Raw genomic sequence first — 18,742 nt, forward strand, 5'->3', positions numbered from 1 at the left:
GGCTGGAGTTTGCTGACCTCAGATCTAAGTCAGTAGAGTACTTAATCCTTCTAACACCTCCATGAAGTAGGTATTACTGTCCCCTGAGAAGACTGAGGTGCACAGTCAGTAAGTGGCAGATATGGGATCCAACAAAGGTAGTCTGTCTCTAGAGCCAGTGTTTTTTTTTTTTTTTTTTTTTTTTTAAACTAGGTGCAGAGAGGAAGGTTTGTAGAGACCCTGACAGAGGCCAGAACAGCTGGAGCCCAGCATGTGGGGTGCATGTGGTACATGGGGTGTGCAGAGGTTGGAGAGATGTCAAGTGGCCTCACAGGCCCTGTTCAGGATTTTGCTGCTGATCCTAAGAACAGCAAGGAGCATTGGAGATGTAGCTCCAGTGAAGCTGGAGAAACCAAGGGTGAAAAGAGAAACTGGTCAGCTTTCCTGGCTGAGGGGGAGAACAGATTGGAAGGATGCAGAGCAGACCTGGCGGTCCAGGGAAGCATTCCAGGCCAAGCTGATAGCAGATTGAACCGGAGGGAAGAGGGCCGGAGAGGAGTGGAGGTGGGGTGGGAAGAGATATTTCGGAGCAGTGCGGAGGCAGAGTTGGCAGGATTTGAGGATGACAGGACGGGAGGTGGCAAGGATGGTGGTGTGAAATCCCGAGCTGGTTTGAGGACAGGCAGGGAGGGGGGAGTCTGATTTCAGTCCTGGGGTGGCAGGAGAATGTTGCTTTTCCATAGTGACGTCTTAGGCTCTCCAGGGGGAAGTGTGTGAAGTGGAACTTGAAGGTAGAGGCGGTGGCACCTGTGCTTTGGCTTCTGTCAGCCAGGAGTTATTTCCTAAACTCACCCTACCAGTTCCCAAGGGGCGGTCTCAGTCTTGAGACTGTTTCTTTTCCTTTCTTGTTTGTTTGTTTACTTCTGGGTACTGTCATTATTACCTCTCCCCGTCTCCATGAGTTACTATTCTCCCCCACTGTAGTTAAATAACAGGCCTTTTCTGGTTTATCCTTCAAATATTTAAGGTGTTTCTTGTTTTGATTGTGCATGCCTGTGTGCTTTTATTCCTTTAATTTGTTTATTTGTTTTGTTTGTTATCTCCACGAGAAACAATAGGAGAGGCAGCTTTTTTTAAAATATATTTTTTATTATGTTGATAGAACTTTATTTTTATTTATTTATATGTGGTACTGAGAATCGAACCCAGTGCCTCACACACGCTAGGCAAGTGCTGTACCACTGAGCCCCAGCCCCAGCACCTCCCTGTTTTAAAGTTATTTTTTTTATTGGATAACAGCTTGATTAAGATTCTTTGGGATGGCTGTTAGAAGGCATGGCTAAAATGTGTTGTGATATTGTCACACAATTTGACTTTCATCCTTACCGTGCCAGTCCTAGGTAACAGTGAGTTGGCAGCGTTGTTTCAGTAAATGGCGACTGGGTCTCATTAGGCCAGGCCTGTGACATCATAAGAAATACATGTTTGGTCTCTGATTCTTGGCACAGAGCTCCTGAAACCCTTGTCATTTCCTGAGGGACAGGAGTACTTGGAGCATCTTTTGTTCTAATATTTGGTCTTTGACTCCAGTTCCTGGTACAGAGCTCCCAAAGCCCTTGGAATTTCCTGGGTAATAGGAGCATCTTTTGTTTTAATAAGGTGACTTTTGATGGGCTCTCAGAGAGCCTCAGGATGGGGGTGGGTTACCAGAAAGAGTAAGTTATGACTGGAAAGTTAGAAATTCCAGCCATCTCATCCCATCTTCCATAGAGTGAATAGGGGCCAGATAGTGAATTAATAATTGATAATGACTGTGTGATGAGGCATCCATAAAAACAATCCCTGAAGTATGGGGTTTAGAGGCCTTCTTGGTTAGCGAATGCATTCACATGTTGGGAGGGTGGACACCCCAACTTCACAGGATAGAAACCACTGTGCTCTGGATCTTTCCAGACCCTGACCTGTGTCCCTCTTCATCTGTCTGTTCATCTGTTTTGTAAAAATCATATTCTTTACTCAGGTAAACGCAAATTTCAGGTGCATTCTGTGACCCATCGTAGCAAATATCTGAACCTAAGGCGGTGTGTCTTAGGAATCCCTGGTTTGTAGCCAAGTCAAATAAAAGAGTAGGTAACCTGGGGACCCATTACTTGTGATTGGCATTTGAAGTAAGAGGCAATCTACCTGTGACCTCTACACTAATTCCAGGCAGTGTCATAACTGACTTGTAGGGCAGGGGTTGTAGCTCAGTTGGTAGAGCATTTGCCTTGCATGTGTGAGGCACTGGATTCGGTCCTTAGCACCACATAAAAAACAAATAAAGGTATTGCGTCCATTTACAACTGAAAAATATTTTTTAAAAAATTGACTTGTAGATGATCATGGAATTGGAGAATTGCTTAATCTGAGGAAAAACTCTATACATTTGGTATCGTATGGGAAATATGAAGAGTAGCGGTCCACAAATGGAGTGTCTTTCTTCAGCAGTGCCTCTTCTTCCATACCGTCCTAGGACTGGGACTGAATCCAGGGCACTTTATCACTGATCTACATCCACAGCCCTTTTTATTTTTATTTTGAGATGGGGTCTCTCTAAGTTGTTGAGGCTGGTCTTGAACTTATAATCCTCTTGCCTCAGCCTCTCCAGGTTGCTGGGATTACAAGCATGTACCACCAAGCCTGGCTAGCAGATACCTTTTTACTTTAAGCAGTATACTTAAATTTCTGCTTTTTGAATTATCAACTTAAAAAATAAAACTATATTGTGTATATTCATTAAATGTGTATGTGTGCAGATGTTCATTCATTCAACAAATATTGATGGAGTGCCTTCTTCTTTGCGAGGTACTATTCTAAGAGCTAAGGACCCAGAGACCAACAGAAACGATTCTTTGCCTTTTAGAATTTATATTCTTTATGTTTAGAATTTATGTTCCTTATTAGTTAACGGTTCTTCAATATCTAAAAGGATGTTCATCTAGAAGAATGCTGCAGAACCGTTAACTAATGTTATTGCTGAGGAAGAAATGGGGATTATTGGAAGGTTAAGAATAACTTTTAATTTCTATTATTTTATATCCCTATGTACTGTTTGAATTTTTTATGATTATTATAGATTATTCATAATAACAATAATACAGGTTGAATATCTCCTATCTAAAGTGCTTAAAACTGAACTATTACAGGTTTAGATTTAAAAAAATTTTTTTGAAATATTTACATATATATTAATGAAGTCTCTTGGGCATGGGACCTGAATCTAAACATGAAATTTCATTTATGTTTCAAATAAACCTTATGCACTTAGCCTGTAGATAATTTATGCAGTATTTTTAATAATTTTTTCGGATGAAACAAAGTTTCATGGTATGAAATTTTTCACTTGTGGAATCATGTCAGCACTTAAAGTTTCGGATTTTGAAGCATTTTGGATTTTCATATTAGAGATTCACAATCTGTAATGAGAAAGGACTCAATGTTGTGTTGCCAGGGTTAGAGCCAGAAGAAATGATTTCTGCTTTACTTTAGGAAAGGGGACTTTTGAAGAGGATATATTTTGTTTTAACAAACATCTATCAAATGCCCCATGAACAGCAAGCATATCGTGCTGAGTGCTGAAGCTGTGGGGTGCAGAGGGAGATGGGAAGATGGGCCATTCCAGAAGGTGCACCGAATGGCAGTGCCGAAAAGGGGGCACTTAATTGGGGAATTGTGGATATTCGAGTTTGGCTGGAGAAATAGGATATGCATAGAGTCTTTGAGAGATTATGTGTCAGGAAAAAGTAGATTGGAGCCAAATTACTATTAACTGAGAATATTGGCTAAGATTTTATAATTTATTCATTAAGGACTTAGGGAATGGTCAAAGGATTTTAATGAGAGTGAAAGGTCAAAGTAATGAATCTGGGGCTGTGTGCAGAGAACCTGTTGTCAATCAGCTTTCAATAGAGAAGTCAAGTTCCTGGATAGGGAGGGGTTTTCACTGATACAGTGAGGAAGACTCTGGGAGAGGCTTTCAATCCCGTGTCACTCTTGGTTAGGTGAAAGGGGGAAGCTGGTGACTTTTTATTTAGGAAACTGCTTTTGAGCCTCACTACCAGGGCAGACTCTGGGAGCCGACATTGTGGATGGACTTCTGTGAAACCCCAGGAACTCGCTGAGACTGAGCAGACATGGAGGTTTTACTATGAGCTTTGGAAATGGCTTTGAAATCTGCACCCTTAAGTTTAAATCAGTTTGTTTTCAGTTTAGCTCTCTACCAGCTACAGAGATGAACTGTCAACTCACAAAGGCAGATTGATGAAGAACAAACTCAGGGATTAAATGTTATTTTTCTGGGAATGTCACCTAGAGAAAAATCTTTGCCTCCTTTCTCATATTCAGTCAAATATATATATATTTAAATATTTATTTTTTAGTTGTAGTTGGACACAATGCCTTTTATTTTATTTATTTATTTATTTTTTAGAGAGAGAGAGAGAGAATTTTAATATTTATTTTTTAGTTTTCGGCGGACATAACATCTTTGTTTTATGTGGTGCTGAGGATCGAACCCGGGCCGCACGCATGCCAGGCGAGCGCGCTACCACTTGAGCCACATCCCCAGCCCTTATTTATTTATTTTTATGTGGTGCTGAGGATCGAACCCAGGGCCTCACATGTGCTAGGCGAGCGCTCTACCACTGAGTCACAACCCAGCCCCAGTCAGTCATTTTTTAAGAATGAGAATCAAGGACGATTATATGAACCAGAATGAAGTTTACTCTCTACATTTTCTTACATTTTCTACAAATATATAAATATATATTTCTTATTCACCTCAAACATTTGGGATAATTTCTCGTTTTCTATTTCTTAGCATTTTTACAAAATTTATCATTTGTTCTATTATTCTCTTTATTTCTTGCTTTTTTCCCCCAACACCTGCTGATTAAAAGCTACTATTCTGTGCATGCCATTCTAATAGGAGTTTTATTATGTTGCTTTAAGCACACGTCTCTCAATCATTTCTCGCCCAATGGTTCAGTCTTCAAAAGAACAAAAGGTTACTTATCCTACTGTTGGGTGAGCTATTTGGCTCCCGTTCCTGTTGAATTAATTTTGCTATTCAGGGATAAGGCAGTGTGAAAAACGTGAGAAAAGTGTGTCAAGGGATAAATGGCATGGCACATAGAAAACCATTTAATTGAGCTGCTACAAAGGTGTCTAATTGCTCCGGGGACACCTTCTTTTGCTGTTAAGCAATCGGTCTTTGTTCCATTTAAAGGGTTCCTATTTCCAGGATGAAGAGGTGTTCTCTAAGTTTGAACAATGAATAAAAAGGCAGGAAGAAGCCTTTCCACACTCTTCTCTGAAGGGCCTGTTTGTGCCCTGTTCTTTGCTAACTGGAGAGTACCTGCGGGGATTTGTCAATTGCTCCTCCTGTTGCCTTTTCCCTTGTTTCTATTTCTAAAGTTTAATCACTTTAGGACAGGGACAACTTTAGGGTTTCTCAAGAAATTTCTGATTATTTTAAATTCAGGTTTATACCTGTGTCTGGGGTTAGTCCTCAGTGCAACCTCAGAGATAAGATTAGATGGTCCAATATAGTAATCCAATTAGACTTCTGAATTTGCTGCCTCTTTTCTTCCTTTCTTTCTTCCTTGTTTCTTTTTTTTTTTTTGGTCGGGGGAGAGGGGGGCAGGTGTGAGTATTAGGGATTGAATTTAGAGGCGCTTAACCACTGAGCTATATCCCCAGCCCTTTTTATTTTTTTATTTAAAGACAGGCTCTCACCCAGTTGCTTAGGCCTTCACTAAGTTGCTGAGGCTGGCTTTGAACTTGCGATCGTCCTGCCTCAGTGTTCCGAGTCACTGTGACAGCCTAGCTGCTGCCTGTTTTCTTAGTCTGGGAAAGTGCATAGTTCCTAGTTTGTTCAGCGTCAAGACCCTCTTTGTCCAGTATTGCATAGACATGAAATGATCACTTATCCTATTGGAAAGTAGTTTGTCTTGACTGAGATTTCCAGATAGAGGACATGGAATACACCTTAGGCACCTGATGCTGTTCTGCACCCAGTTTTGTGGTGCATTTTGCTGTCTTCCCTGCCCTTCCAACCCTAAAGATGGTGCAGACTCTGTCTCCTGGACCTGATTAGTCCCCACCCCCCCACCCCCATTAGATTTTAGACGAAAAATCCTCCCCAGTTCCTTCAGGATAAGAAAAAAGAATCACCTTTGTTTTCTTTTATTGTTGTTAATTTTGTCTTTATTTTGAACTTCTGCTTTATTGTTGGGAATGGCTAGGTCCTTCCTTACTTGTTTAATGTTATTGTATGCATGTAACTTGATCTTGGAATCATAAAAACTTGTTCTCCAGCTTTTTTTCTATTGAGAAACAAAATTAGCCTTCAGTGTCTAAATGTCTAAAATTTATTGTTATATCACCTGCTGAAACTAGGGACAATCATATTTCAAAATTCCAGGAGACTTAGTAACATTTTGAGCTACTAGGGCAAAATTAACGGTTCTTTGTAATTCTTCTGCAACATGGGCTTAATATAAAATAGCAATAACTCTCAAAAGCCCAGAGTGTCCTGTTAGCTTGTGTAGCTCACCATTATGGAGCATGCTAGAAAGGGTAAGTCACTGTGCTATGACTAACTTAAACTGATAATGCATGAAAAATGACGTGGATTTAAAAAGGAAAAAAATTACATTGAGACTAAGTGCATCTTTTTTTTTTTTTGGACCAGGGATTGAACTCAGGGGCACTGGACCGTTGAGCCATATCCCCAGCCCTATTTTGTGTTTTATTTAGGGACAGGGTCTCACTGATTTGCTTAGCGCCTCATTTTTGCTGAGGCTGTCTTTGAACTTGCGACCCTCCTGCCTCAGCCTCCCGAGCCACTGGGATTATAGGTGTGTGCCACCTTTAACTGGTCACAATACTTGTAAACAATTGTAACACCCTACATTCCCATTTGCTCAGCTTAGCCCTTTTTTTTGGTTTCTCAATCAGAACTCTCATTAAAATAAACATTATTTGAAAACTTGAATTTGATGTCATGCTCCTACTCATGTGACAGGCTACATACCAACAATTTCAGTCCATTGTGATGGAATTGATGAGATTCATAGGGGGAGATGGGAACAGTGAAATAAAAACAGTGCCTTGTAAAGTAGAGCAGATAACTTTAACAGAAAGGAATATAAACTCATAAAGGTTCATTTGCCTCCCAATATAGCAAGCAAAGAAGGATAACGGTAATACTTTTCACATGATCGAATTGTTATTTCAGTATATATTTGTTTGGTGTCTGTCCTGGACCAGGCTCTTTTGGGTACTGGGGACGTGTCACAGGTAAAACGTCTTTGGCTGAATGGTGCTGACGTTCCATTGGGAGACGAGTGAGATGTTAAATAATAAATACAGCATATAAATAACTTACATAGAATGTTAAAAGGTGACCAGTGCAGAAGTAAAAAAAAAAGTAGAGCAGGACAAGAGGGAACAGGAGTTGGGGTGTTCCAGTTTAAAATAGGGTGGGTAGGGGAGTCATTAGGGATGGGGTGTCATCTCAAGCAAAGATTTGGTAGAGAGGAGAAGGTTATCTTTGTGGAAATCTGTGACAGGAGCGTTTCTGGAAGAGGACAGCTAGTACCTAATGGGTCTGGAGAGATGGGGGGGAAATAGGAGGCTGGTGTGTTGGCGCGGAATGAACAAGTGGGAAAGAGCTGGGGGCCGGATGGTGTTGGGCAGTGAGGCGAGAAGCCCCCACCAAGGTTTTGAGCAGAGGACTTTCCTCATCTGAACTAACGTTTTAGCGGTACCATGGCTTGCTGGCAGTAATTCAGGTGGCGGTAATGGTGACTTGGTTCTTGGTGATGGTAATGGAGATAATGAGAAGTGGTTATATCCTGAATATATTTGGAAAGTGGACCTGTGAAGGTTTCCAAAGGCATTAGCTGTGAATTGTGAGAGAAAGAGAGGAGACACCCAATGATGTAGGAGGGAAAATTGAGAGGATAGGTCCTAGAATCAGGGGGAGAGAGAGAAAGGTCCTCTGCATTGGGTGCTGCTGATGGGTCTGGTAAGATGAAGACAGAATCAGCCATTGGTTTTAGTGAGAAGAAGTCATTAATAACCTTGATTCATGGAGACCTGGGTGAGGGAGCAGGTTCAGTGGAATGAAGAGGACCCGATTGATGTGAGATCAATTAAGAAAATGAGGAGGGGATTTGGACAGTGAAAATAAATTGTTTTTGAGGCTTTTTGCCACAAAGGGGATATGATTATGGGGAACTGAGGTCAAGGTTGGTTTTTGGTTTTAAATGGGAGAATTACAAAGTGCATTTATAAGATTCTTAAGGTACCCCATTTCGAAAGAAGAGAAGTTCAGTGGATTAGACAAAGGGGAATGAAGGGAAGGGGGGGATGGGAATAGGAAAGACAGTAGAATGAATTGGGCATCACTTTCCTATGCTCACATATGAGTGAAATGAGTCTATTGTGATAGGAATGGTCCAAAATGATACAGAAAAGAAAGGAACAAAATGTCCTTGCAGGTGCTAAGGGATAGGATCTAGCATGTGAGGGAAGAGACTGGCTTTAGCCATGAGCAAGGCTAGTTCATCTGAGCTTGTGGTTTGGTGGTAGACCATTTTGGTATGTTCTTAGTTGAGGGGTGGGATGATCACTAAGTGACTTGGAAAAGCAGGGTCTTGGCTGACAGTAAGGATGGGGGCAAACTGGATGTTTGAGGAAGAAGGAGAAGTTGTGAAATTGCCATTTGGGGATGGGAGGGGCCAGGATAACGTGACCACTGGACAGCATCGAGGTGGTCAGCACTCTTGGGGGCTTCCCCAGCCACATTCAGCAGCATGCCTGTAGGATGAAGCGCCAAGCAAATACGAGATGGGTGAGGTGCCGTAAAAATTGAGCATGGAATTTAAAATGGAAAAGGATGGAAGGAAGGATCTCAAGGGGATGAAGGACAGTGAAAAGCAAGAAGAACCAGTGACTTGGAATTGCCAGAGGGCTTAAAGGATTGTTGGAATTGGGCCACTAGTAGGGGCAATCCGATAGACAGGGAGTGATGTTAAAAGCAGGTGCACCAAATTGAGATTATGGATGAGTTGTAGTTATTAGTAATGAAAAATATTGTGTGTGACCAGGACAGTGAGGGAGGCAGGGCAGAAGACACATTTATTGAAGAGAAATTCAAGAAATAGTGAGGCTGGGAGGTTGGAACTTCCATCACTGTGAGTATTGAAATTGCCAACCATGAGACAGGGACTGTACTGGAGAGTGACAGTAGGGAAGAAGCTAAATTCATGCTGAAAGCCGGGCATGGTGGTGCACATCTGTAATCCCAGCGGCTCTGGAGGCTGAGGCAGAAGTTCAAAGCCAGCCTCAGCAAGAGCGAGGCACTAAGCAACTCAGTGAGACCCTGTTTCTAAATAAAATACAAAATAGGGCTGGGGGTATGGCTCCGTGGTCCAGTGCCCCTGAATTCAATCCCTAGTACCTGCACCCCCCCAAATCATGCAGAAATAATGGGAAATGACAGGCATGGTAGATGGCTTTTGACAGGCAGATAGTCTGATGATATCAGAGAAAGCGGGAGGGCTGCTGGGGAAGTTCCTGGAGGGAGAGCTGGGTTTCAACTGCAACAGGAGGCAAAGCCTCAATGTGAGAGAGAATATGGGTGGGACCCATGTGTGTGTGTGTGTGTGTGTGTGTGTGTGTGTGTGTGACTGTGTTTGTGTTGACTGACATAAGCAGGGATAAAGGGTGATGTGAGATGAACTCAAGGTTGATGATAGTGATGAGGCTGAGAACACTGGGTGCAGGGATGGCTGGCCATCTGGATTCCTGCTTCTGCCTGTCTGTCAGGATGAAGGACTGGGGAAAGAAGCCCATCTCTTGTGTGCACCAAGGGACAATGGTATTTAATACTTTTTACTGAGAAAAGAATCAATGAGAGAAATAGCTGGTACTTCCTTTGTTTACTGTGTGCCAGAGCCTATGGCAAGCGCTTAGGGGGATCATTCAGTTCTCGTGATGGTCTTTAGAGGTGAGGGCTCATCCCTCCCTGAAATGAGGTCTCAAGGTCTCACAGACATAGGATTCAAACCCAGGTCTCTGACGAATTACAGCTCATTTACAGTTAATTCAGCCTCAGTGTATTCTCTAGGACAGATTTTCATCACAGATGTCAAGGCTGAACTGCAATGACCCTATGAACCTTTTAAAACAACTTCAGGGTCTAGGGTGTAGCTTAGTGGTAGAGTGCTTGTGTAACATGGGCAAGGCCCTAGGTTTGAGCCCTAATACCTCAAAAAAAAAAAAAAAAGCATAAAAATCTTCACATGTTCCAGGGTTACATTTACTTAAAGACTTTGTTTGGGGTTGGAGACTCCTCACTTTTTCTTGTACAGTACTATCAAGCCTGTCTATGAAGTTAACTGTTTTCTCAGTAAAAAGTATTAAATACCATTGTCCCTTTGCAATTAACCAGTGTTGTTGTTGTTGTTTTTTTTAATCTCATGTCAACATGCTATTTGTAAAACACCATTTGGATGAATGTTCAAAATTTAGTCTAAGAACTAGAGTGATGGTAAGCTTGTGCTATGATAGACTTAGTAGTTTGCTATATTCCCAGGGCTCCTGAGGCTTCTCATTTTGCAACTATTGTTTTTTTTTCCTCTGGTAGCCAAACAGGAAGACACTCAGAAGAAAACCTTCACCTGCTGGATAAATTCACAGTTGGCCAAGGTGAGGAAAAAAGAGCAAATTAAGTTATGAAGACATTTGCTACTCTTCTCATTCCCTCAATTTTGACTCCAAGGAGGCCATTAAAAAGGTGGCACCTGTGACCTGTGAAAGGTTGCAGAATGTCTTTTCATGAGAGAATGTGCTGACAGTCACCTCTGCTGTGGTGTATTTGGTATTCTTTCTCAATACACATAAGGGGTACTTTTGTTACGTGTAGGGGACACTGTAGTAAAAAGTAGCAATGTCTCTTTCATCAGATGAAATAAAAATAATGATTTGTTTATACTGAGTGTTATATGGTAGGCACTATCTGGAATCTCTACATGTAACGATTATGAGGACTTATGACATTTAAATGACTTCACAGCATTTCTGTGAGGTAGGTAGTATTATTCCCGATAAAGCACAGAGAAGTTATGTGACTTGCCTATAGTGACACAGCCTGTAAGTGATAGGATACAAGCCCAGGCAGTCTGGACTCAGAGGCCTTGAACGCAATCTGTGTGCCATCCTACCTCTCTGTGATGCTGAGCACCTCGAATAACCTAGATGCAGGATGAATGAGTCCCTTACTAACACCGTTCCCTTTCCCAATACAATGGTTGTAATTTGAACAAAGGGTAAATACATAAGCAGGTTACTACAGAAATGTAACCTGCTTTCTAAATGGGCCACTACTGGCTGATTTTGAGTGTCTTTCATGTCACTTTTACAGACAGGTTTTAAGTTCTCAGGGAAAGCTCCACACAGAAAAGTATTGTGTTACTGGAAATTTGCCATGAAATAAATTAAGCCCACTACCTTTCTTACTATGGCTTGATGTGGAACTTTGCAGGGGCTTTGTCATTTTATTAATTAAGAAGAAAATTGCTGCTGAATCTTAGCTTTTTTTAAGATACAAAGTGCATTTATAAGATTCTTAAGGTACTCCATTTCTGAAAGAAGAGAAGTTCAGTGGATTAGACAAAGGGGAATGAAGGGAAGGGGAGGATGAGAATAGGAAAGACAGTAGAATGAATTGGGCATCACTTTCCTATGCTCACATATGAGTGAAACCCCATATCGTGTGCAACCAGAAGAAAGAGAGGTGATACTCCATGTATGTATAATACGTCACAATACACTCTACTGTCATGTATCTAAAAAATAAAATAAAAATTAAATTCAAAAAAGAAGAAAATTACTGCTGAATCTTAGCTTTTTTGAAGATACAAAGTGCATTTATGAGATTCTGAAGGTCCTGCATTTTTGATTTGATGATTTTTCAAATTATCTGAGTTTGATTATTTTTCTTGTGTCCTTTTTCAGCACACCTCTCCCTCAGTTATATCAGACTTATTCGCAGACATTAGAAAGGGGCATGTCCTCTTGGATCTGCTAGAAGTACTCTCAGGACAGCAGTTGGTAAGATTTTATGTGACACAAAGAAACTTTTTGTTGATTTAAAAAATGCATTTCATATTTCTGAGTAATATATCTGTTTGAACTTCATAGCCTCGTGATAGAGGATATAATACACACCAGTGTAGACTCAATATAGAACATGCTCTGAAGTTCCTAGAAAACCAATCAGTGAGTATAAATTTCACCTGAAAATTTGCAGGAGTGATTATATTGCTTTGGGATATTTTTTTTTTCTTTTAATCTGCACTTCTTCATTTCCAGGTCAAGCTAATAAATGTCCACGTTGCTGATATTATAGAAGGAAACCCATCCATTATTCTTGGACTAATTTGGACAATTATACTGCACTTCCATGTAAGTAGTGTGATGATAGGAAAGTTACTTCTCTAATTCCCACAGTTTGAACTGAGTGGAATGCCATAACTGTCACTCAATGCCTGATTCAATCTTAAGCTTTTCCACAAAGAGGATGCTCTGGAAATCTTAAATAGGCAGAAAATATGCAGCAAGTCTTTTGCCAGTTTTTTTTTTTTGTTGTTGTTCTTGCATTTCTTTTATTTTTTTTATTTTTTGGTACGGGGATTGAACTCAGGGGGCGCTTAACCACTGAACTACATCCCCAGCCCTATTTTGTGTTTTATTTAGAGACGGTCTCACTGAGTTTCTTAGTGCCTTGCATTTGCTGAGGCTGGCTTTGAAGTCATGATTCTCATGTCTCAGCCTCCCGAGCTGCTGGGATAATAGGCATGCGCCACTGAGACTGGCTTCCACAGAGATTTTTGAGCTCTTATGATAATCTGGCTATTGTACTAGGGCACATCAAGATATACTGACAGTTTAGTCCTGACTTTATGAAACTTATGACTGATAAATATTGTTCTTTTGGGCCTGGGATGTTGACTTAGTGTCAATTTTTCTGTACTACCTAAAAGATTGCATTTTTATGTACATTCATAATTACTTTAAAAATAATTTAAAAAAATATGTGGGGAAGCCAATGCTTATTTTAGAAAAACTAGAATATAGCATAACTAATTTATATAAAATGTAACACATACAAACCCAGACTACATACTACTTTTGGATACATGCATTTGTATTTATGATAAACTAATATGCATAAAGATGATGAAGACTAAATTTAGGATTGTGGTTTCTTTCCTCTTGGAAAAGAGGGAAATGGAATTAGAAAAAGCAACAAAACCAAATATGGTAAAATATTAAAATTTTATAATTCATGGGTATATTTATGAATTATCTTTTGAAGGCATGTAAAATATAATTCAAAATTTTAATGGATAATAAGAAAATCATTTATAATCCACCATAGATAACTATGATAAACAATTTGATGTACAATCTTCATGCTGAGCAAGAATTAATATATATATTCATACATGTACAGTCTTTCCTCTGTATCCATGTATCCCACATCAATAGATTCAACCAATTGAGGCTATAAGATATTCAGAGACAAAATTCACAGATTTTTTTTCTTTTCATTATTTTTAAAATAATATGGTAGAAAAATCATTCATATAACATTTACATTATGTTAAGTATTATAAGTAATTGAGATGATATAAAGTATACAGAGGATGTACATAGTTATATGCATATACTTTGCCACTTTATATAAGGAATTTGAACATTTGGTACCTGGAGAGATCCTGGAGCCAATCCCCCATAGATAACTAGGGACAACTGTGTATCTTAAACAAATGGGATCCTGTTATCCATACTATTTGAAAACCCATTCTAATCAATACCTTTCTGAATTTATATATATTTTAATGGATATATATATATATATATATATATATATATAAAATATTTCATTAATGAACTATCAGAATGTTCACAATTATTTGTGTTATAAGTCATTTAAAAAAAGAATACCCTTAAGATAAAACCTTTGTATACAACCTTAACTGTTTCTGTGAGCCAAATTCCACAAAATGGAATTGTGCCATAGGATTTACAAACTTGAACCTTTGTTTTAACATTTTACATTAACTTTTGTTGGTGACTAATACACATAGAGAAGCACAAAGAAGTCTTATGTATAGAGCTTGATGAATTTTCATAAATTATAAACACACCCATGTGGGTTGGGGGTATAGCTCAGTGGCAGAGCACTTGCTTAGTATATACAAGGCTCTGGATTCAATCCCCAGCACTGCAAAAAAAATAGAAGAGTTAAATCAATTTTTTAAAAAAGCACACCCACATAACTGTGATCAAAAATGAAATTGCAGAACTTTTCCAGCACCCCAGGTCTTCTCTCAAAGTCTCTGTCTTTCTTTCCTAAATATAGCCAACCCTTTGATCCTTATTATTGATTTGTTTAACAAATTTTTGGGGGGGTTTGAATTCAGGGGTCTTTAACCACTGAGCCATATCCCCAACCCTTTTTATGTTTTATTTTGAGACAGGGTCTCACTAAGTTGCTTAGGGTCTCACTAAGTTGCTTAGGGTCTCACTAACTTGCTGAAGCTGACTTTGAACTTGCTATCCTAGTGCCTCCGTTTCCTTAGTCACTGGGATAACAGGCATGTGCCACTGTGTCTGGCAGTTTAGCATCTTTAATTCCACAGAAAGCGAATTCTAAGTGTGTTCTCTTAAACACACTATACATTCTGTTGTGTCTGTTATTTCACTTCACATCCTTTGCAGGGTTCATCTTGTTGTAACATGTGTCAATACATCTTTCATTTCCATTGCTGTTGTGAACATACAGTTGTATGAATGTATCACAGCTTCTTTATTATTCACTGTTGATGTGCATTTTTTTTTGTTGTTGCTAGTTTTCAGCTCTTATAACAAGCCCACTCCCACTATAATGGCATGAATCCTTTCATGAGGGCAAAACCCTCAAATCTAATCCCTTCTTAAATGTCTTGCTTCCTAATTCTTCTAGGTTTCTAACACTTGAGCTTTGGGGACACTTGCAAACCATGGCAACTATTTACTGCTAAATGGTTTATTAATGGGATCATTTGATTTACATTCCCACTGGAACTGAGATTTCTAATTCAATCCTTGCTAACACTTGGCATTTAAAATTTTTTATTTTAGTTCTGATGTTTTGTGTAATGATTTGTAGAAGCTTTAAAATATATTCTAGATAAAAGTTCTGTTGGACACACATAAATTGCAAATAAGTTCTCTGACTCTGTGGCTTGCCCTTTTAATTTTTTAATGAACAGACATTTATCATTTTAACATAGTTTGAATTTATCAACTTCTTTTATGGCCATTAGTTTTCACATCTTTAAAACAGTGTTTTTCCTGTTGCCAGTATGTTGAAGATATTCTCTTACATAATTTTCTAGAACAGTTCCATCCAGTAGGATTTTTCCTCTCTCCCTCTTTGGTTGTTGTGCTGGGGATTGAACTCAGAGCCTGCTAGGGGAGCACTGTACCAGTGAGCCACATCCTCAGCCTTCAATAGAACTTTTCGTAATGATGGAAATGTTCCATAGCCACACTGTATAAAACAGTAACCATATCTCCATGGCTACTGAACTCTTGAAATGTGGCAGGTATGACTGAGGAACTGAATTTTAAATTTTAATTCATTAATTTAGATCTCACATGTGTCTAATGATGATCCTATTGGATATTATAGTTCAAAAAACTTAATTGTCTCATATTTATATATACAATCTTTCAACAATGGGGTTGATTTTTTTAGTATATATATATTATTTTTAAGTTTTAGGTGGACACAATATCTTTATTTTACATTTATGTGATGCTGAGGATCAAACCCAGCGCCTTGCGCATGCTAGGCAAGCACTCCACCACTGAGCCACAACCCCAGCCCCTTTTTTAGTATATTTTATTGAAGCAATCAAAAATTATTTTTTCCCATATGGCTACCCAGTTGATTCAAAACTATTTATTGAAAGGGTCGTCATTTTCCTTCTCTACTATAGTAACACCTTCATAAATCAAGTAACCATAAATGGGTGACTCCCTTTTTAGATTACCTATTCTGTTCCATTAATTTATCTTTGTACCAGTACTATACTACATTAATTCCTATAGATATATAGTAAGTCTTGATATCTGATGGTGTATCTTGTCCATCATGTTCTTCAGAATTATCTTGGCTATTCTTTGCTCTTTGCATTTCCACCCAGAGTTTATAAATAACTTTTTCAATTTCCTCATGCACACACACAATTTGCTGTGATTTTGATTAGGATTGAATATATGGAATGTTTTTGAAGAAATTGGTGTCTTTAAAATATTGCTTCTTCTAATTAATATAATTTAATTATTGTTCTATTTTTTTTTTAATTTTTTATTGTTGGTTGTTCAAAACATTACAAATTTCTTGACATATCATATTCCACACTTTGATTCAAGTGGGTTATGAACTCCCACCTTCACCCCATACACAGATTGCAGAATCACATCAGTTACACATCCCATTGATTTACATATTGCCATACTAGTGTCTGTTGTGCTCCGCTGCCTTTCCCATCCTCCACCCTCCCCCCTCCCNTCTTAGTGTATTCCCTAAAGACCTAAAAAGAGCGTACTACAGGGACACTGCTACATCGATGTTCATAGCAGCACAATTCACAATAGCAAGACTGTGGAACCAACCTAGATGCCCTTCAATAGACGAATGGATAAAAAAAATGTGGCATTTATACACAATGGAGTATTACTCTGCATTAAAAAATGACAAAATCATAGAATTTGCAGGGAAATGGATGGCATTAGAGCAGATTATGCTAAGTGAAGCTAGCCAATCCCTAAAAAACAATTATTGTTCTATTTAGAATATACTCTGATTTCTCTATTTGGCCCATACATTTATAAGAATTTATTGCTTAATTGCCAAGTATTTGGTGATTTTTGTTTGTTTCATCTTCATTATGAAATAAAATTTTAGTGTGGTCAGAGAATATCATCTGAATGATTTCAGTTTTACAAAATTGCCAAGACTTAGCTGGGTGTGGGGGTGCATCCTGTAATCCCTGTAACTCAGGAGGCTGAGGCAGAAGGATGGCAAGTTCAAGGCCAGCCTCAGCAATTTAGGGAGGACCTAGGGAACTTAGAAAGATTCTTTCTCAAAATAAAAAGGGCTGGAGATTTAGTTCAGGGGTAAAGTTCCCCTACCCCTCTGCCCCACCCCCCCAGCAACCCAAAAAAAAAAAAAAAAAGCTGAGGCTTACTTTAATGGCTTAGCATGGTCAATTTTAGTTTATATTTTAAAAGAATAGTGGTTTTGGGGCTGGGGATGTGGCTCAAGTGGTAGCTCGCTCACCTAGCATGCATGAGGCATTGGGTTCAATTCTCAGCACCACATAAAAATAAAGATATTGTGTCCACCAAAAAAAAAAAAAAAAGAATATTGGTTTTGCCATTTTAATTACAGTGCCTATCATCAATGCCAATCAGATGAAGTTTGTTAATTTTGTTGGTCACATCTATAATTATAATTAGTTTATTTTTATTTTTTTAAAATATTTATTTTTTAGTGTTTTAGGTGGTTACAATATCTTTATTTTATTTTTATGTGGTCCTGAGAATCGAACCCAGTGCCTCATGTATGCTAGGCGAGCGCACTACCACTTGAGCCACATCCCCAGCCTCTAATTAGTTCATTTTTGAGATGGGGTCTTGCTGTGTTGCCCAGATTGGGTTCAAACTCCTGGGATCAAGGAATCCTCCTGCCTCAGCCTTCAGAGTATAGGGACTATAGGCATATGCCATGTACCTGGCTCATGTATTACTATTGATTATATGGTTATTGTGTCGATTTTTGATAAAAATATATTAAATACTTCTATGTTTGTGGATTTATCTTTTTAAGTTTTGCATAAACATTAGCATGTTTATTTGAACCAATTGCTGTGTTTACTAACGATATGAATTTCCAGTTTCTCATAGCTGGGTGTGGTGCCACATGCCTATAATCCCAGCTACTCTGGAGGCTGAGGCAGGAGAATCACAAGTTCCAAGCTAGCCTGGTCAACTTAGAAAGACCTTGTCTCAAAATTTTAAAAAAGACTATAGATATAGCTCAGTGGTAGATAGTGGTTGCATAAAATGCTCAAAATTCTGGGTTTGATTCTAGTACTTAAAAAAAAAAAAAGTAGTTTCTCTTATTTTTACCATCACTGGATATGATTTTTTTTAACCTGTGTTATAATGAAAAAACTATCCTTTCATTGAATACATTTAGCGTTCTTAAATTACTTATTATTATATTTTTGGTACCAGGGATTGAACTCAAGGTGCTTAATGAGTAAAACATTAAGAGTAAAGCATTAAGAGTAAAACTGAGTAAAACATCTCCAGCCCTTTTATGTATTTTATTTAGAGACAGGGTCTCACTGAGTTGCTTAGGCCCTCACTAACTTGCTGAAGCTGGCTTTGAACTTGCAATCCTCCTGCCTCAGCCTCTCAAGCCACTGGGATTATAGGTGTGCGCCACCATGCCAGGCTAGCTTTCTTAAATTACTACTGGAATGTACTTAATGGCAATTTTATTTTTTTTCTTGGGACTTGTTTTCCATATGGTTAATTGTTTTTCTTTCCTGCATGTACATTCTTTAAAAAAAAAAAAAAAAAAAAA

At 38.8% G+C, this 18,742-nt stretch overlaps 1 protein-coding gene across 6 annotated transcripts in view; it reads left to right on the forward strand.

The window, feature by feature from the left end:
• Syne2 (spectrin repeat containing nuclear envelope protein 2) overlaps window positions 1-18,742 on the forward strand; it is a 329,254-nt gene that overhangs the window by 67,786 nt on the left and 242,726 nt on the right. For all 6 annotated transcript variants that reach the window (XM_048798469.1, XM_048798471.1, XM_048798472.1 and 3 more), the window contains exons 3-6: window positions 10,676-10,737; window positions 12,046-12,141; window positions 12,232-12,309; window positions 12,403-12,495. In XM_048798469.1, coding sequence (XP_048654426.1) covers window positions 10,676-10,737; window positions 12,046-12,141; window positions 12,232-12,309; window positions 12,403-12,495 — 329 coding nt within the window. The remainder of the gene's footprint in view (window positions 1-10,675; window positions 10,738-12,045; window positions 12,142-12,231; window positions 12,310-12,402; window positions 12,496-18,742) is intronic.

Source organism: Marmota marmota, unplaced genomic scaffold (genome assembly GCF_001458135.2).
Source record: "Marmota marmota marmota unplaced genomic scaffold, marMar, whole genome shotgun sequence".
Taxonomy (NCBI): domain Eukaryota; kingdom Metazoa; phylum Chordata; class Mammalia; order Rodentia; family Sciuridae; genus Marmota; species Marmota marmota.